The sequence below is a fragment of the Festucalex cinctus genome, chromosome 13 (assembly GCF_051991245.1).
Source record: "Festucalex cinctus isolate MCC-2025b chromosome 13, RoL_Fcin_1.0, whole genome shotgun sequence".
Lineage (NCBI taxonomy): Eukaryota > Metazoa > Chordata > Actinopteri > Syngnathiformes > Syngnathidae > Festucalex > Festucalex cinctus.
Genome location: NC_135423.1, coordinates 19445001 through 19466536, shown reverse-complemented (window position 1 = coordinate 19466536; position 21536 = coordinate 19445001). Strand labels below are relative to the sequence as shown.

The 21536-nt window shown below is 39.3% G+C and overlaps 1 protein-coding gene across 2 annotated transcripts in view; it reads right to left on the bottom strand.

Annotated features, from left to right (window-relative positions):
* The window catches only part of sphkap (SPHK1 interactor, AKAP domain containing), a 105615-nt gene that overhangs the window by 34794 nt on the left and 49285 nt on the right, over nucleotides 1-21536 (bottom strand). Inside the window, exon 2 of one of the 2 annotated variants that reach the window (XM_077540506.1) lies at nucleotides 17041-17106. In XM_077540506.1, coding sequence (XP_077396632.1) covers nucleotides 17041-17084 — 44 coding nt within the window. In that variant the 5' untranslated portion in view covers nucleotides 17085-17106. Of the gene's footprint in view, nucleotides 1-364; nucleotides 663-17040; nucleotides 17107-21536 lie in introns of those variants that run through there. The other variant, XM_077540505.1, reaches the window with a different exon arrangement.

Genomic DNA, 21536 nt, shown 5'->3' with positions numbered 1-21536 from the left:
CCAAAGTGGAAACTTTCAAATGGACAAATCATGCAGTGTACTATGCAGGCACAAGCATAGACTGAAAATGAGGTTAATCTGGAATCTAAAGAATAGAGAAGGAACACTTCCACCACCAGAGCAGCTCTATAACATCTTGTGAGGCGCCTGAGTGATGCTGGCTTTGACCACTTTGCATCATCATACAACACACCACACGCACATATGAGGATGAAAGCACTTCATCGCAGATTATACGCCAATTAGGCGCCATTAATTTGAATACGATTGCGACAAAATGCTGCATTGTGAAAGTCGTGCCAGATAATAGCATATTCTGCATATTATGCATGTTTTTATGACCCAAAAAAAGACTCCATGTTACCTTGGTGTTTTCAGAAGGCACTTTGCGTCTGTCATGGTGTCCAAAGGGGCAAACCGTCCTCTACTGGTGAGAATATTTCCTCCGAGAGCTTGACCAAAAATGCACAGCGGAGAGCGCCAAAGCGTGACGGTGCCCGGGTCACTCTCCGGTCCACATGCGCGTCCAAGAAGTGAAAGTGTGGATCGCGTACCGCCTCGTAACCGAGCAAGCCCGGCGCGGGCGGTGTCAGCTGCACTAGTGATGTTATTGCATCACAGCAAGTGCACGCGAGCAAGCCACACACGCGCCTTCGGGCACGCGTCACGGGTCCAGGAGTGCGCGCGCACCTCGACGCGCACGAGTTGCGAAAGAAGTCAAGCTGCGGAACTGATGGCCTTTTATTTAAATGAGTTGATTGTAAAGAGTCAGACTAACGTACCATTTTGAGTTTGGTGGGTCACGTTGAAGGATTTACACCAATACATTGGATGACCCTGAAGTTGTGTGTCTATATGCCAGGGGCGGTTCTACGCCGCCAGGGGGCACCAAGTAATGACCATGAAGATTCTCCCCAACCTACCCCCATATAAGCACAAGCACAATTGGTTGGCTTGCATTTAATACTGTACGTTCTGGATAATAAAATATTTGTCTGTGCCTCAACCTCCACATTGGATATATGTATGGAATTATTCATGAACATCCATTTGCCATTAGGCGTTTTTTTTTCTATTCCAAACACATATCACAACTGCAGTTGAGCACTATTTGACTGAGATCTCATAACTTACAACAGATTAAAAAAAAAGTGGGCAGCAACATAGAATAATTTTAACTAGGGAGCATGAATGATGATTGTCTTATTAGATATAGTTAATAACAAAGGAAAGCTAATATGTGCGCACTGAAGATTTTCTTTCATTGTGCCAAGTTATGGTACAAATGATGGTCAAAATTATTGTACTTTTTAATAGTCTTCTCTCTTTTTTGCTTTTGATTAAAGGATGTACTTCCACTTTTGAGAAAGTATTTTCTTTTATACACAAGTATCTGCGCTTCTACTAAAGTACAGAATGTGGGTATGTTTGCCACCTCTGGAGGTTTGGGGTTCTAACCTCAGTTTCAGTTAAGAGTTTACATGTTTTCCCTCATATTGGGGTAATGTATTAAGGTATACTATGTTTTACTTTCCTGTCTGTGTTTCATTATGTGCAGTTTCCAGAACACCAGAGGAAAAAAAAAAAAACTAGATTTGTGGCGAGTCACTTTTGACTTAAAAAAAAAAAAAAAAAAAGTTCCCAATGGGCTTTGAAAAGTCGCCAGATTTAACAAGAAAGTCCAGCTGTAAGTTACTGGCTTGTTAATTAACCGCCATTGACATAGCAAGCATCAAAGAGGACAGATGAGGTTTATCCAACATCCAAAATCCCGCCTGACCCATGATGACCTTAAAAAGTGACCTTCATCAAATGCTGCACAAATCTCTCTCACCTGCAATGTCTAAAAATAAGTAGGATCAGCGTGAGCGTTTGACCATGAGCAGACAGGATCAGTGCAAAGCCAGATCATTCATTTTCATTTCTTTGAAAATTCGGGTTAAAGAGTTTTAGAAAAATAATATACACCACCGTGCACATCATCTCCAAATCAATCTCACTGGCTTGGTCTGCAGATTATATAACATGTAGCATCGCATCGATGATGGTGACATACATACATTGTAGCATGATGATTACAAGATGTCATGGTTTCTTTTGCATGTGCGTCGGCGCTTTTGACAGCTACACTGTTGCTGTATTTATGGATGACAGGTTCTATATCCTGATATGACTTCCGAAGGGGTGAATGTGCAATGCCATTGGTGACAAATGTGAATGAGAGTTCCACTGACAGGCGTTGAAGTGCTCATCTTCCTGCCCACACTATTTGCAGTAGTTGCCCTTGTTTCTGGCAAAAAGCTCGGCGCGGTGCTTGTGTTTTAAGTACTCGAGTTGGAATCATAACAGCAAAAGATCTAAAGGCTCCAAACTGAAGGAAACTTTAGAGTCGCATAGCAACAGTGAGTCTCTTTGAATGCTATTCCCAAATAGAAGAGAGACAAACAACTCTGTCTGGTGAGTAAATACAATGCTAATTGATTTCTGGTGGTGATTTATGTACGAGTATATACACATGAACACGCATACATTTTTTTCCTCTTTTATCCTTTTTCCTCTTAATCATGTCCCTCTTCTCATCACCCGTTCTTCTGCACTACGCTTCTTAATCCAATGGATTTTCAGAAGCGAGAACTAATCCATTGCACACTTCTTGAAATAAAAGATAGAAGGACAATTAAAGTGGAGATGAAAGCACGAACATCTGAGGGATCTGGGAGTTTTTTTTTGTTTTTTTTAAAGAAACAAAACAAGGGAGAATCGGCAGTAAAGTAGAACTCGCACTCAATGTCTTGTCACTGTCAGACTATTTTTAAAATTTATTGTATGCAAATAAGAAAACACATCACGAGAAAGCGGTTAAGTCAGACAGACGAAAGGATGCGCTCAGGATTCTGAGTGGTTGTGTCATGACAAAGATATTTATAGAACATCAAAAGAGCAAAGGGTGCGATGTGCTTGCAGGCCTGTGAATTCTCCGGCTTGGTCAATAAATAAATAAAAAGCTAGTTTGATCGAGTTCGTATGCTGCAGTTTACATTTTGAGAAATTTTCTCTGTAGCAGTCATAAAAGTGATATGTTGTTAATCAGTTAAACAAATGCAGACATTAACATCATCCAAGTAGCATAATATTATTGTAACTTGATTACTTGTATTTACTCTTGGATAACTTCAATAGCAAATATAACAATAAAAAAATAAATAAATAAATACATAGGAAAAATCAATACAATATGTATTTTTGGGGGTGTCAGGCAATTCAAATTTGTAATCGCATGACTTCAACAATTAATCACACATTTTATACCTGTTCTAAATGTACAATAAAATGTACAATACATTTTTCTAAGTTTTCATACATACAACATAAAAATGGAAAGAAATGTTAAACTAATAGACATATGGCTGCATCTTTTATTAATTGATACAGTCATTTTATAATAATTCATAAAATCAAGTTAATATGAAAAATATGTACTGTACTATAAAAAATAAAAAATAAAAAAAAACGAGTGAGATATTGATTTGGCAAAATTGCATTTGTAAGACGGTGACAGTTCAGTGCATTTTCTTTTCATATTAACTCATTTGCTCCCCAAAACGTATAAATACGTTCTATTTTAAATATTACAAGTGTCCCAAAGACGTATTTATACGTTGTTGTTTTTTTAAATACCTTTTATGCTAGAGCATACATAAGGCTTTGATGCAGCCTCTGAACTGAAAAGAAGGGTTGAAGCAATGGTTGTTATTACAAAAACGGCCACCAGGTGGCCGCAGAGTATAATAAATCAGCCTGGGCCATATTGTAACAAGCTGTTTTCCCCACAGTTTTAAACAGATTTGTGAATAATGTAAAAATTAGCTACATTCTAATGCTAATTGCTGCAAAACGGAAACAGAAATATACTTTTTTTTTCTGATGAAAGAAGAGACTAATCTTTCTTTTGGTAGGTTCCATGTTTTTATAGCAATAGAACACAATGTTCTGTGGAACTTGCAAAATCAGTCAAAATCCAGTAAAACAGCTGGGAGCAAAGGTGTTTGCTTCAGTAAAAATGGCTGCGAGCGAATGAGTTAAGAGCTAATCTTTAACATGAAGTAACTTGTGAAATTCTGCATTCCTAAAATTGTAAAATACAACGTGACCCCATTCTCCACAAATACTTCTATATGCATTTGTATTACATTTATTACTGCTAAATTCTGGCGTGGACGTGTCTGCTGCATTGCGACTGGAATTCCCCCAGTACTTCCAAGTGAGGGGCGGTCATTAATCGCGCGTTAAAAAAAAAAATTGTGGCGTTAAAGGAACTTTAAATTAACACTAATTTTCCATCCATCTGAGCCAGTATTCCTCACAAGGATCGCGGGGTTTCTGGAGCCGCGCCCACTGTCTGGGGGCAGTAGGTGGGGTACACCCTGAACTGGTTGCCAGCCAATCGCAGCGTACTAATTTTGACACCCCTAATTTTTACATTTGTCTGGTCTTTTCTGTCTTACGGATGTTTTAATATGCACGGTTTGGGGAGTTGGGAGGAAGCCTGAGCACCTGCAATTCAGATCCAAAGCTGTGAGGCAGACAAGCTACCTAATTGTGCACAATGCTGGAGAGAGAGAGAGAGAGAGAGAGAGAGAGAGAGAGAGAGAGAGAGAGAGAGAGAGAGAGAGAGAGAGAGAGAGAGAGAGAGAGAGAGAGACTGAGCAGGGACATGTACTGTATGTGGGTTGAGTGTAGGTTAAGACCTTATTTCACACACATGCATTATGAAGTCAACAAACAGGCAAAAGAGGACACGGTTAATAACAGATGGCACTCCAGCAAGCCATCCATACAGGGAACTTTCTGTGAAGGCTCTCCAGCTTTCCGTCTCATCTGATGGCTTCTGGTCAGTGCTTATCTCTCACTAGATAGTGTATGTGTGATGTATGTGTGTTGCCAATTTCTGACATGATCTCTGGACACTGAGCCTCATTCATCATATTTGTTTATAGGAAATAAAGGTCTATGTTCGATCACAGGGCATTAACTAAACCACAATCCACAAATTAACCATTTTAACGAGGTCATCTTTCAACATGTTCTCCACTCTCATTTCCTTCTGCATAAACATGTTGTGTTTACATTTGCTAAGTATAATTTTGATCATTACAAGGATTCCATCCGACACTGACAATATTAATTATTTCGTAATAAACCATGAAGTGAAATTTGTTAAATATCTTGGGACTCATCAATACACTTCCAAATGTATCAAAACTGCTGGGGCATATCTGAGATCCCTGCAGTAGTCGATGCTCGATCGCACCCTGTTGATGCCCAAAAAAACACTGGGAAACGGTTGCTATCATTGGCACCACGGCCAAGTTCTGAAGACAGTCGCTGACTCCATCTGTTCAGTCATCGTCAAAGCCAAGCAACAGTAGGACCAAGCCAAGCATTTCTGTGCTTTATCAAGGCAGGAGAGAGGCACAGTAAAGCAGAAGGCGATGACGGGTGTCTTGGCTACAGCCAAAAACTGGACTGATGGTCAATTTAGGGAAGCAGAATATGCAAATAACATGATCCTCCTGTCAGAAGGAACAAGATGGGTGATCATGCTGGAGCTCACTAGGAGGTAACAGAATGGAATAGAGCCAAGTATGTCCAGCTGGTGGCTGGTGGGGCGATGACGTCGTAGAGGTGGAAGACTTGATGCCTGCCTTTTAAAGTTGCCCTGCAAAGATGACCATCTCTTGGGCATTACAGATGCCCGCAAAAAGCAGATGGTCAAGAAAAGTATTCCTGAGTTACATTGATTGTTCTTACAATAACAAAACAGGAGGATTTTCACACAATCGAACCAAGATCCTTGAAACACATGCACAGACATGATTTAACAATGGAGAGCATCTGTGATTATAAAGCTCCATATTTACCAGCAGACAGTCGATTCTTGGAAGCAATTAGAGATAATGGTCTTGTTAATCAGCGTAATCACAACCCCCGCTCACTTTAGTTATTGTAGATTTATTTTTGTTTAACATTTCCATCTAGCTCTCTCTCTCCACCTGTGCATTCAGCATAATGAAAGTTTATGATTACGGGATGTGATCATTATAAGTGTATGAAAAGGTTAATGGTGGTCAGAGTGATTGGTTGCTTTCTCAGTATCATCACTGATTAGCACTGTTGTGGCTGTGGTTTCCAGAAGGATGTTTAGAACTAAAGAGAGACAACAGATACAAATGCGTAGCTATATCTTTCTCATACAGCATGATTACGTTGATGAACAAATATGCCATACAGCTGCTAATCCATGTTAAGATCCCCACTGTCTCCGTTTAATGGATGTGAAGCATGTGAGGACGATGAGTGCAGAACACTTGTGTATACAGCAGGGGGTCCGTGTTGGGGACAGATTGAGATTCAGTTGACTGCTGAGAGGAATCCGGCAGGTTTGGCCCGGAAGCAGCTAACGTTCTTGTAAAAGCCAAGCCAACTTCTGAGGACCAAATATTACAACAGGCGGCAGATGACACAGGCTGAATCAAGAGAATCAACATTAATGTTAGTAATTAAAGAAAATTTGGCATTCTGATGGCAGCGTTTACTTGAAACTATTTCGATATGGATCAAGTCTTGAGCCTTGAAGTTTAGCTTGTCATATTATACCACTCGGTTGCCTGGTCCATTCCCCTTGAATAACAAAATCACTGTATTAAAAATATTATGAGAACAGTCAGAAAAATAAGAAAATAGGCCCGAAATTTGATAGTTACTTATTAGTATTATGAGAAACATAGCATTTTTATAACTCTTACATTACTGTTTGAACAAGAAATATCAAGGACATGCGGTCAGGGTAGGCATGTGAGACAGTGCCTCACTACTGCCCCTTTGTGTACTTTTTGTTCCCCATTCTGTGGAGTTAAAATAACAACAACTTATGATTACATTAAATTATGTTCGATTAAAGTAATGTAATGTAATGGTGATGAGCAGGGCTAATCCAGCCTTCTGTTACGATTTCGAGGTAGGGTGAGAGATGTGGACCCAAATGTGAGGAGACTGATGACACAGAGGAAATAAGTAACGTAGTGTGATTTATTGACAAATGGGCAGGAAAACCAAGACTTTGACGAGACTTGACAAGACTGGACTTGACGTGACGGAACTGGATGTGACAGAACTGGACGTGACTGGACTTGACTTGACATGACTGGACTTGACTTGACGTGACTGGACTTAAATTGACAGAACTGGATGTGACTTGACTTGATGTGACAGAACTGGATGTGACTGGACTTGATGTGACAGAACAGGACGTGACTGGACTGGACTTGAATTGACGTGACAGAACTGGACATGACTGGACTTGACTTGACTTGACTTGACAGAACTGGACGTGACTACACTTGACGTGACAGAACTGGACGTGACAGAACTGGATGTGACTGGACTTGACTTGACGTGACAGAACTGGACGTGACTGGACTTGATGTGATGTGGCAGAACTGGACGTGACTGGATTGAACTGAACCGAGCGTAGCGTGACAGGACCGCACTTGCCTTACCGGGGAGTGACTGCAGCTTGACAATACAGCGCAAAGCTTAGTAGCCAAGACACACTGCATGACCCACGTAATACTGACTGGACAAACACAACAGACTAAATACACCAACACTAATGACCTAAAGAGAAACAACTGGGGGGGCAAGTGGCTGAGGCCACTGATTGGTCACACACTGGGAAGGGAAGACAGGTGGATGTGGTTAGACATAACGAGACAAGACAAGAAACCAATAATACATGACAAAAACACCAACCATAAATTAACACACCCAAAAAATACCAAAAGATAACAAAAATCCAACCCCTCAGAACCAAAACATGACACCTTCTGCCCAAAGGCTCTTACATGTTCTACCTCATGATGATGGAGATGTATACAAAATGGATGGCTAGATGCAATGTATTGCCTGAATATAATTCACACAAATCATTGTGTCCTTTTGCCCACCTTCTTGACCTTTATCATAATGCAGAATGTGTCTGATATCAACACTATATCAGCAGCCAATTTTTGCTCTTATAATGAAGCAGCTTGTTCACTTGGGGGCACAATCGACATCAGCCAGAGGCTGTATGACTCCAGATAAAAGCGGATACGGCGCCAACATGAAGTGAGGACTTAATTAACCTTCACAATGAACATGAAGAGCAAATGGACCAGGTGCTTTTACTCACAGCTCAATTACCAGCTCCTACAGGCAAGAGACTCTGTGAAAAGGTTGAGGCCAGGCCTCATTTATGCTGTATGTATAATAACAGCTCTGAAGATTATTGTAAAACAGATCACTTTTAAAGGTGGTTAATTGAAACACTTGTGTAATTAATGGAAAGACTGCTTAACATTAGTTAATGGTGACAATGATGGAGGAGATAATTCTTGTACCACCTCTCAGTGAACATTTATTGGCCATTAGTTAATAAGTTTCTGCAGTATACTCCACATAACAATGTGGTGGAATGGAATTATTGACTCACTATGTACATCACCATGGTTTATTTTCATTTGTGCTTCTACACAACCGATTGAGTACCTTGCTACATACTTGTGCCTCAAGCCAAACTGTGGCAGGGTTTTTTCTTTCTGGACCTGGATTTGCCATTTTTGGATGCCAGCCTAGTGAATGATATCAGCAGTTGAAGTGAATGCCTTTTTAATTTGAATTTGTGGCTCATCTGTAACGACTTGGGCTTTGTAACCGGACGGTCACGGTACGGATCCCGCAGGGAAGGTCAGCGGGGATGCCTGTGACCTATGGTAAGATTTTGTTTTATTTTGTTTTTAGAATGAAGTGTAATTGAACATCTACTACAGTAGGTGGCATTGTCATTGTCTAATTGTCAGAGAGTGCAGAAGGAGTATTAGCTCCTCTGCATATGTGTACTTACTGCAATTTTATAGACAAATGATACTATTCATAGTCGCGGCAGAGAGTATTTTTTCGGCCCGGGGGGAGCGGAACAAAAAATAATCGAGAAATATTGATTTAAACAGAGTGCACGGTTAATTTAGCATTTTTATCTTCGTAATGGCCAGATTACGATAGCTCATATTGTATATTGGGTCTCATTGCATTGCTGAGGTTGGAATTAGGGACTTTGACAGGGATTTAGGGCCCCTTGAAAATAACACTTATTGCACTACTTCAATTCCACAAATTGAATTTAATTCCTAGAACACCTATTCGTCACGGTCCACGGACCCTTAAAATCATTATTTTTCTTTGCCACTGGTCATAATGTTGTGGCTGCTGTGTGCACACATTACTAGACTGTTTACTGTCTTGAGGGGGGAAAAAGTACAATGCAACCTTGAGCCCAGAAGGTACTTACAGCTGATAAATAAATAAAAACAGATCAATTAATTGCAAAATCCAGCTCTTGATGGAAATAAGTCTTCACTCAATCAAATTAACTTACTATCTACTATCTAATGGTCCCTTCCTAGTATAATACAGCAGTTTAATGTTACAGCTCCCTTCCACTCAACACTGTCCCCAGCGACCAGCAATGAATGAGTGATGACTGGTCTGGCATTGGCAAGGATTTCCACAGTTTAAACATTCATGATGAAATGGAAAAGCCATGAATGGCGCGTGGCGGCTGTAAACACTCGGAGAAATACTTGCTCTGAACAGAGCTAAATTTAGCGCAGCCTCATAACCTGTCCCACCAGCCTGGTTTATCAGTGTCATTCATTAAAATCTGAGACAGGCTGAACATTACAGCGGCGGTGGGGGGAAAAAAACCTTTTCTGGAGGCTCAGGAAGCGTGAAACCACCTGGTGAGGATGGGAATGATACAGATGAATAAACCCTGAGTTTGAATTTTAATCTGGGGGAAACATCTGTCCTTTGAGATGGAGCGAGCGCACATAAGCGGGCGCTGCTGACTCATTCTCTCCTTCGTTGCTTCATCACACATTCAGCCTCTTTTCTCACCTCCTTTTGTTTTTGCACATTTCACCAATTTGTTCATCTATTCCCATCTGTGAATGTGCATTCGTGTTCATTCAAGTGCTAGCTGGGTATACAAAAATGCCTCAGACCTGTCAGAGAGCAATACAAAAGAGATCACTGTTTTGTTTAGTGTTTTAAAACACACCTGTGAAAGGGAGGAGGACTAATTGGCAACAATTTCATGCCTACATAATAATTTCCTCCGAGACACAGGATGCCAGTCCTGGGAATAAAATGAAATAACACATGTTAACAAATTTGAAATTTTGGTTGCTACATTCTTTTCACTTTATTATTATTACTATTATTATTATTATTATTATTATTATTATTAATCAAAAATAACTGTTAATGGGAATATGTTTCCCAGACACGTCTGGGTGTTTCAATCTTTTGTCAATGGAGGTTTTTCTGACATATTAGCATGATTCATGTGATACTTTCTATTCAGAGATGATAACATAATTTCTAAGGGGTAACACTGCACATGATCATAACACCAGACCAGAGACCTAGGAAAAATTTTTTAAAAATGGCTTAATATACATTGCATACAAATCAGATATGGAATGTCTTACATTATATATACAATATGTATCACAATCAGACTAACAAAATATTAATTGTATTGGGTCTGATGATGAATGATGCACTTGAACAACATAGGAAACACCAGCAGCGAAAAACATCTCTAAAAATCACTAATTAACATTTTAATTTGTACCAAGACCCCAAAGTGTAAAGAAAATAAATAAATAAATGAATAAATATGTAGCTCCTTTGATGTAAACTGGATGAACTGACATGAATAACTTATGACACAAATTACTTAGTAAGTGACATTAGCATCCCGTGCTGCCAGCATTATGGAACAAAATCCAACTCCTATTGCGTGTAAAATAAGAAGTATGACAATGTGATTAACATAAAATTATCTCTGTTTATAAGCAGAATGTGTCTGGGGTAGCTGACAGGCTGTGAGTAATTACTGCCAAGCTGATGTGAAGGAGATCACATTTCATCATCGGTGTGTGTCGCAGCAAATGGTGCGCGGACATTGTGTTTGTTTGTGAGAATGTTTTCACAGCTTGAACTATGATAGTGGGACAAATCTGACAGAGTAAAGTTTAAATTACACTTTACTGCAGATTTAACAAACTAACACTCACATTTCTTGATTACATGGGCAATTTAGAGTCTCCATTTAAGTCCACAGAGGAGTTGAGAGCCAAGATTCAAATGCAGAACGTCTCAACTGTGAGGCAGACGTGCTAACCACTGCCTTACTATGCTGCGCGAAGTAGAAATTAGTCAAATTTATGACCGTTTTCTCTTCGTTTCAGTGACACTTTTAGTACTAAACTCCAGCTCCACAAAGACTGTGAAATGCCTCTTAGTGTTCTCCCGAGTACCATTGACTTTCTACCTCTCCACTTTAATGCCGCAGTTATCCAGACATCAGACGCCTTTATTACCAGATACTGTATGTTCTCTGTGAAATTATTTTAGCATGGATCAGCAAAATGAATCGTCAAGAATCAGCTAATGAAGTGAGCACAATCTTTCACACCATGACCTCTGACCTTACATGGCAGTATTGCCCGTGTGGTCAATGAGGTGGCTTGGCCAATGTTTCAACCGTCTGGGAGAGCAGATTGCCAGTCTGATCCTGTTTGTGACCTCCAGACAAAAAGTTGACGAAAACAAATGTCAGCTAAATGATCGCATTATTTTCATTCAGACAGATTGAACCGTTTCAAATGTTTCCATCTTTATTGTAATCAATGACATCATCATTTAGATCAATGGAAATTATATTTTAATTGAATGGAAAACGTAATTCATGTTATTACTTTGGGTCTGCAATGTAGCTGACGTGTTTAATTCAAAAATGTTTTTTAGAATGTACTTTACGTTAATAGTGGCTTCATATTACAGCACCAAATATTCTGTGAGCCTGCAGAGATGCTCAGACAGATGGCTGTGGGAGAAACACTCTGGCGCCCTGAGGTCTACAACTACATCACTGTCTCCTTCGATACACACACAAGGACACATACTACCTCTGAGGCTTACAACCATGCCACATCTGCTCAAGTGTCTGTGTCCATGTCCAGTGCAAACTTGACCAAGTACACAATTTGCTGAGATTCAATTAAAAAGAAAAGCGAAATTTGTTTAATTAATTATTACTGTAATTGAAAGATCACAATCTGCATATGAGAAACACATTCATATGGCCCAAGTTCTGTTCTGATACATAGACCAGATGATCTGTTGGCAAAGTTTACACAGATTTTGGTGAGAAAAATATAAAGTCCCAGTAATAAACAGTCTTGGGTAAGTTCCTTCTAAAAATATGCATTGTCAAGTACAGGGAGTCCTCGAGTTACGTTCCTATAAAATAGCGATGTAACCCAAATTTCAACTTAAGTCGAATTTCCCAGTTAAAGTCAGTATTTACATCAAAATAATTTGCATAAAAAATCTAAAATACATAAAAAAAATAAAATATATAAGGTGTTACGTGTTGAGGTTGGATCCCAAAAACACAGACACAAATAATATTTTAACTATTTATTCACATCGAAAGGCGTGGAACAAACTTGACAAGACGAGAAACAACGAGAGCTGCACAGAGGAACAGAGGTAATAATCCAACAAACACCCCCCCCCCCCCCCCACACACACACACACACATACACACATTTCTCAGACAGCTTATATAGACAGTGAATCGATCTGATTGGTTGTGGCTAGACATGTGGGTAACAGGACTGACATGGAATTATCTGAATGGCTGTTGACTAGCTAAAGAGATCAAAGATTCCTGACATCACATAGCTCTTGACATCACATAGCGTATTACCTGTTGAAACTAGATGCTGTTTACATCAATTAAAAACAGATACTTGGAAGTAAAATATTTTTGTTAAAATATTAAATTCAGAGAGAGGAGCAATAAATGTTGACCAAGTGATTGAAATCACAGATTATTTTCAAATCTCAGCGATTTAAAGCTTACAAAAAAAAAAAGTGCACACATATGGCGAAATAATGTGTTTAATGTTTTGTCACATGATTTAATTCGATTGTATGGCCATAACATTAATAAAATGTATTAGTAATGCCTAATTGCTGATCATTAGAGAGCTGTTACGCACCTCAACTCTTGGCAGGATTGCAAGAGACAGTTGTGTCCCAAAGCAGATGATGAGTCCCATCTTTATGTCTCTATTGCTCTGTGACGGGCCCAGTCCAAAAATGTAAGCTGTCACATGTCACAGTGTAGTAAGTGAACAAGCTGTGAAATGAGGATACTTTCAACATCCCACTGATCTGGCAAGAGCACAATATCACCACTTGGATGGAGACAAGCACGCACACATACGCTTTGCAGTGTGCTTGTGATCTGCTACTCCAAATAGTTTTCTTGACCCTGGGGGTAAAATCAGAGGTGTAATATTGGCACAAGACTCAGAACAGAGCATTTTTTACTTCCCACAATCAGGTCGTATAGCCAAATTCTATTATTTTTGCTCCTCTGCTAAAAAATAAAAATAAAAAATAAAATAGTAATAGGTCAAAATATATTTTTACATCAATGTTTTTATTAATAGAAGAAGTGCGGCAGTAAAGTGTAATCATTTTTGTGACAGATATGGACACGGGAAATTAACTGTGAGGGCCTATTTGATCTAGTGTAAATGCAAGCGTCCTCCATTAGTATGAGAGTGGCAGTCACATTAACTAACCCTTGAGGCGGTAGAGTAAAAATGACACAGGGCTTTTGATAGGTGGCATAAACCCACACCAACCACAAAACAATTCTTACCTAACCAGGAAAATATTTACTCAAAAGCCACAAATGCTGACGTGTGACATTTAGGGAGAATGACTGGAAAGTGGCAAACTGTGTTGTTGAGGCATGAGGATGTGTCATTCTCTTACGGCTGACAGAAACACACAATATTCTCTCTGACAGGCGAATGATAGATTGAAAAAGAAAATGATAAGGGGACAGAAGAATCTAGATTACATTTAAAAAAAAAAAAAAAGAGACTGATGTTTAAGCTTGAACAAGCAATGATGATTCATTGAATGCTAATTGGAAAAGTGTTTAATTGCACAGGAAATACCGAGATAAAAGATCTCATTGTTCGTCATTTCTAAGTAATAAAAAAATAATACTGTATTGCTTGCCGTCATGTGTGGACCCTCGGAGTATAGCGGACATGTGGCGTGCACTAATAGACTCACTACATACAGCTGATAGGCACGCCTTCCACCATAATTATAACTTCGAAAAGACAAACAACTTATTTAACAGCTGTATGCAGCACGCTGCGCAGTGATACGAACGAATAGAAAAATAGTACCCGGCGGTAATGGAGTCTGACTTTTTTTCTAGGGTGAAGTTTTGTGACGCAAATGTATCACTCTTTTGAACACAAATTGTTTTTTAGAAGAAAAACGCTTTATTTCCGTCATCCCAGGCAACTTGCCGGACTACTTTCCTCTCGACCAAAACCGGACCAGAACTCGTGTCACGGAACTCTGTCAGGGGTAAGTCAGTGCTGATCGCACACTACAAGAGGTGAGGATGCAATACAGATTCATGTTCAAACTATCTCTTTAAGATCGTCCACGTACTCACACCTGCACCATGAATGCAGTTACGCTTTGGGCCAGAGGTGGCAGCTGCGAGTAAAAAAAAAAAAAGTGACAAACTGCACAAAAGATTCTTTAACCGTGCTGGCTCTGATTAAATTCTTATCTGTGAAAGTGTATATATTTATACAACATTTTTATGTATCTTTATGTCCACAGTGTTTGTATTTAAAGCTCAGGAACGTAGTGATAAACAAGAAAAGAGAGAGATTGAGACACACGAGGAGAAAAAGAATCAGTGACACCTCGGTGGGACATGGGGTAATTATCATTGTTCTGTTCCATGATGAGTGAATCCATGCGGAGAGAACAAAAGCGATGGTGATGGAACATAAGAGAAAATGGCAAGAAAAATCACTGCTGATTTACACCTGCTGTTGGAAGCCTCATGTCCACTCTGATTGGTCGATATACAGAAATCTACTCAAAAATACTTTTGATAATGTTCATACAGATGTACACAAAAGAATATAGACTGCCAATTCCACAGAGAGAGCATTGATACAGCTGGACTGGAGTCACTCCTAAAATCCCGATTTGCTAATCATGTCAACGTCATTGAACGAGTTCTGGTTCAATTTGTAAATTATTTTATTACCTATTTCTTGACTTGACCATTTCGCGGAAAATCAAATAAAAATAAAAAATAATAATAAAATAATAAAAAAAAATTACGGAAAATATACGCAGAGACGCATTGCTGCCGCATTGTTATACAGAATAGTTATTTAAGATTTGAAATGGTTTTTACCTTCAGCAGTATCTTGCATTGCATGGTGGTAAATGGTAGAATCTGGGTCAGTTATTGTACACATAAAATAGTGGCAAATAATCCTCACGGCATGCCGGATGTGATAGTCTGTTTGCTACTTGCTACAGTAGACAGCCATGGTTAATGATTTTATTATCTATTTCATCATCTTGTCTTCTTGTACGTATGTTTGTTTGTTTTTAAGACAGTAAGATTTGTATTTAACCTTTACTATCTTTGACATTCACTACCAACTTCTTCAGAAACTGTTAAATCTTAAAAACCTTATTGTCGTGTAAAAAATAAAAAATAAAATAAAAAATAAAAATAACTAATCACAGTAGCTAGTAGCTACAGACCACAAATTGTGAAGTTCATGATATCTGGTTTCATGTAGTCACTGAATTCCAATGGATTTTTGTCCAGGTATTAAAAATTATGAATTATGATGATCCCCCCTTAAAATAAATCTGCGATGCTACAACGCCAGATTGGAGCTACCTGCTGTCCAACTTCAATCTGTCCCAAATGACTAAACCAGAATATTTTCAGTGCCATTTTCACAGTGCCCTTTACTATTTTTCACCTCCATTCCTGTGAATGCTCCACTGAGTCTTATCGGAACATCTGCACCATGCTGTGTATATTTTGCAAGTAAAAGTCAAGGTTGTTGCCATTTAAATAATGTGTGTGTGTGTGCATGGTATGATTTCAACCATAACATGAATAAAGGTGCCTGCGGCAGAGATGATAGATTGCTTGTAATGTTCACACATGTATTGTACTGCACACACAGATATATGTAGACAAGTGGCGATCACACCTATAGGAACTGTGTCCAGTATTTGAGCATCTCATTGTTACAATCATAGTATCAATGTTGTATCATCTGTAAGGAAAATACAGCATCATGTCAATTTAATAGTCCTTTGAGGGATTAAAATATGTATAAAAATGGTTTAAGCATAACCCCCAAAATGGTGTTGTACACATGGCAGCTTTATGTAAATGTTTTCTAAATAAGCTGTCACTGGCATTTGATCTGAGAAGGCAAACAAATGACTTGTAAACGCAAAATCACCCGCAAACATCTGCTCCGCCACCACATGCCTCCCTCTAATACGAGACAACAACATGCATTCAACCCTCTCGTCGCACCATATGTCCACTTCACTTTACTGCTGGAGTATTGGCTTGTGGCACCTGTTCAGCAGGCCGTACTGCTGATACATCAAAGCAGCGTTCGAAGAGGCCCAGTGGTCGCCGCCAGCAGTCAGACATTCACTGGTACTTTATTAGCATCTCTCAGTCTGAGCTGCCCCATTCCAAACCTAACGCTAACCTGACACCACAAAGGACAATGGCAAACCATAAAAAACATTTAACTGTGCAGGCAATGTTATCAGTAATATCAATAGTAAAACATAAAAACAAACGGCGCACAACATTAACTTAGATAACGAGTGAAGTGATACAGTCTTTGGCACATCATAATGTTTGACACTCACTGACAACAAAACATGACTAATAAAAACTGCTCATTTGTAGCCTGCGTGGGATGGATAATGGCTTGCCACAATAACAAAAGCAATCATTTCACTTACAGCTCTGTAAAGGTGCGCAGCGCTGAAAACAGTGACGACAGCATGCTGTTTTTCCACGTTGTTGGCCTGAAAGACATTTTCACATTGTTTGGTTGTTAAATTGCAGATTCACACAACTCTGACATTCCTGCTGTATAATTTTCTTCATGTACAGCATTAACCTGCCAAATAATAACTCATTCAAGCCTCATCTTTAGTTATATTCAAATTAAATATTCTGATCTGCAATTTCACTTATTCTCTATTTATAATATCTCTTAAATCCCTTCCCAAATTAAAAAAGTCGGTCTGTAGTATGCTTAGTATTTAGAGTGTATGTGCCTCTCACCATGATGTTCTTCCCTGTGTCAAAGGTCTCTGCCAGCCAGTTCCACTCCCCGTAAACACAGCTGTTTATTTTCACCATTTACTTGCTAGGATGCATCCTCTATTTGCATGCAATATTCATGACAACGAATTATTTGAGTGTTTATTTATATCATCAAAGAAATTATCCTTTTGTATGGTTCATTATGCATCTAACAGCCTGAAACATAGCTAACCGGTTTTCGTCAACAAAGTGCATTGTGGTTTACGCAGATTTAATTGGCAACACAAACACCACACTAAGAATGGAATCATTTAAATGTGGGGGAAAAGATAAAAAAATATTTTTAAAACAGCAAACAATAAGGATAACTCTCTGTCAAAAACCCGTTTACGTGTAAACAAATCTTACATGTTTTCATTAAGAATAATGACGAAAATGATAAAAACATACTTCTGGGCACTGAAGGACATGTAAACCAAATTGCTTACCAACTTTTTTTAGTGCCACAGACCCTGTTCATACAAATACATGCTTTTCACAGTTCGGCAACCATTGACCTGATCAAGTAAATATGGTCACTGTAGTATCACAATTCTCAGTCACTATGGGGGTATGTGCACTATGTTTTACATAAGGTTGATTCATCCCCACAAATACTGAAGAAATAAAAGATGTGAATGAACCCCAATGGTGGAGCATACAGAGCACCTTCTCTTGGCCTCACACGCCATACGAATACATAGGAAAAGAATGAAGACCCTCTTTAGGAATAGAAATAGTGATTGAGGTGCAGATCAATACATTTCCAAGAAACAACATTTAATACTGGAAGGCTTCAGAGCTGCATCAGTTTGCCCTGTATACAAGAAAAATAGCGCTCAAGGACAGGCTGTCAGTGCTACTGGGAAACAATTTAATGAGTTCCAACATAGCTCCCAACATTTTGGTTTCTCTCAACCTGACATAAAACATGCAGACCACAGCAAAAATCTGGCTTTGTATTTTGTAGCAAAGGCAGCAGAGCTCTAATGCAGCCGCTTCATAGTACAGGCTACATATGATGTCCACACCTCAACTTTTTATGTATGTAGTAGTGTTGTTCCGATACCGATACTGGTATCGGCAGAGGCGCCGATACAGCATTAAAACAGTGGTATCGGTATCAGTGACTACTCACAAGTAACATGCCGATACCATTAATTCCAACGCTAATATAGGATTTTGGATGCAGCATCTTGTGTCTTGCTCGTGCACGACATTCACTGATATGTGACATGTTCACTGTATGCCGATCTAAGATATCCTATTGGCCCTTGAATGCTCTGAACCAATGGCAGGACAGATTTTTCATGTTGAGGAAAAAACAAACAAACTTGGGTATCAGTATGGTATCGTTATCGGCCGATACTGCAAAGCTGGGTATCGGAATCTGTATCGGGGGCCAAAAAACGGTATCGGAACAACACTCGTATGTAGTGTCTCACATTGCAAAGTGTAAACACATGTTCCAGTCGGGATAAAGACCACTAATGGGGTATATGCCACGGAAGAAGCGGGACTGTTTTTTGCACAGCAGTTTGTTTACGGTTCGGTTTGCAACACGTGGGCTGCGTCAAAAATACTTGTGCTTCCGACTTTGTGACCCTGGGTTGCGCGTTCGCAACCCTGACCGGAAATAAACTGATCTGCAAAATCATGTCCCGCCTCTTCCGTGGCATATACCCCATTCAAGTTGTAAAAACTAAAGACTCTCTAAGATCGAACAGTGTCCGAGCTGCACAGTTCTGTAAAAAAAATAAAAAAAATAAAATAAAATAAAAATCAGAAGGAGCCAAACAATTCATACGTTTTGGCTGGTGACAAATGCTGTGAGGTTATCGAGAAGAGGAATAACATGTTTTTGTGCAAGATGTTTGAGAAAGTGGACCTTCTATTCACAGATGATTCAAGAAAAAAAAAATCACTTATGAGGTACATGTTTTTGTGTTGATGCTTTGTGTTGAGAAATTCATTTTTTTCATTGTGTCTTTTCAAAAGATTGTATAAAAGGATATTAAATGATTTAGGTCGTTTCTTCAAACTGGGTGTTGCGCTACTGGACAGCCCATGGCGTGCGTCTCTATTGTATCAAAGGACTATGAGCCAAACAAAAGCTGGGCCAAACATACAGTGAAGATCTGGTACACAAGCAAGCTACAGCTGCTGTATGAAAATGTTTCTTTGTTCTGATACTAGCTCAAAACAGACCTCTCAATGGTAAGACCTCTTCAGTATACACAATGTTATTTAGGCAATTTGATGTTATCAATCTATACACATTATGGTCTTTGTCTGCAGAAGAATTGTCATATTTTCTAGCTTGGAGTTACAGCTATGCAATATAAACAGAAAATTTATGTAATATTTATGTAGGGTTATTTTCAGAAGGTTGGATAAGGTGCAGTAGAGAGCTTTGGTCGTCAAGTTGATGTAATGGTGAATTACACAGAGATAAACTACCAATAAGCATATTCCGAGAAAAATATGCCCTTCAGGTAATTTTTTTGTGCTAGTCGCTGTACAGCTTGACAACACAAACCAACAATGTGACAAAAGGATCCATCAGCTCTCTAAGTACATGTCAGAAAGACCCTTCTCAAAAAAGAGCTAATTTTACCTGAATTGCTGGCGCCACAATGAAAACTGTGGGTTTATTGTTTATGTTAACGGCAAGTAATTGGCAGTAAATTGCTTGTCATGGGGTGCCCTGCTTTATAAACACAGCCAGCTCAACAGTTCAGTCTAAATTATGTTTGATCACCCTCATCTCGCCTTGATCCTCACCTCCAATTTTCATATAAGCCATGTGTTCATTGTTCATTTCAAAATCTTGCTATGTTCAATTTCCTAGCTCCACCCCCAGTCATTGTGGCAATAATAGCTGTGCATTGGTTCAGCAGGACAGTAGTAAGGGTGTATCAATTTGTGCGCTTTGCAGGCAAAGGACGCAGTAAAGTAATGTACTACAAAAATTTCGACAAGACAAACCGACAATGTGACAAGAGACAAGAGTCAAAAGATGAGTGAAAAAAATGGATGACCGATAGATGGAGAGGTGGGGATAAAGGCAATGACATTTACTACCCATTACCATGGTCCACAGAGTGTGTGCTCTCTCTCTGCCCATAGGCACCATTGCTTCTGGCTTTTTTTTTTTTTTTTGACCACTGATGCGGAATATAGGCCTGCTGTGACTAGGCACATATTTATTTACAGAGGAACCTTAGGTAACACAGGAAAACTTTTCAAGAATTTGAAGCACTGCCTGCAGCCAGTTTTTGATCTCTCGACCAAATCAGGGATGACAACACATGCTTGAATGGCTGCAAGGTCAGATAAAATGTTAGCGGCAACACAGTCTGTGTACATGCACTTTCCTGTGATGGACATAAGGAGATTGAAAATGCCCAAGTTAAATAACACAGGAAGTGGAAAACATTTGATTACATGGATTTAGATTCGGTACTTGATGTGGAGCTACGTCGGTCAAGCAAAAAAAAGGCAACGATTCAGATTGGTATCCAGATTTTCCGTTTATTTTTCTTTCTCCGCCAATGACGTCAATCACAACACGTGAAAACTACAAGTAAAGCATAGGCCTGAATGACTCTATTCTACACACTGTACAATCAATAACACATGGAGTGTCAATTATATGCCTAACGCATTTTGTAATCAACCAAACTTGAGATAAAAGTGAAAACAATTTTTTGTTAACTATGGAAACACGTGAAAGAAATTGACATACAACTAGGAACACGAACAGTTGTGTGAATGATATGAGTTATAAAAAGGCACACGCACGACACTCTACGCTGCGCCCACACGCTCAGCTTGGTGGAAACTGGTTAGCCAAATTGGCAAACATGCCGTGGCAGGATCAGGATCTGCCAGCATTTACGTTGTACCGCAGATACACCAACTATGAAATTAAAAATGTCTCTTTATGGTAGCTAGTACCACGTGTTCACAGATGCTTTTATTTCGCCTATATTTCACATTTCAGTCGTCAACATTCTCCTTCCTCCCCACTTTAGTGCCCTGGCTAGCATGTCTCTTGCCTCCTCCCTGCTGCGTATATTCTACATAATTGATAACCTTGTGTGTGATTGCGTTCACATGCCAAGCTTGTCTGTCCGATGCACTG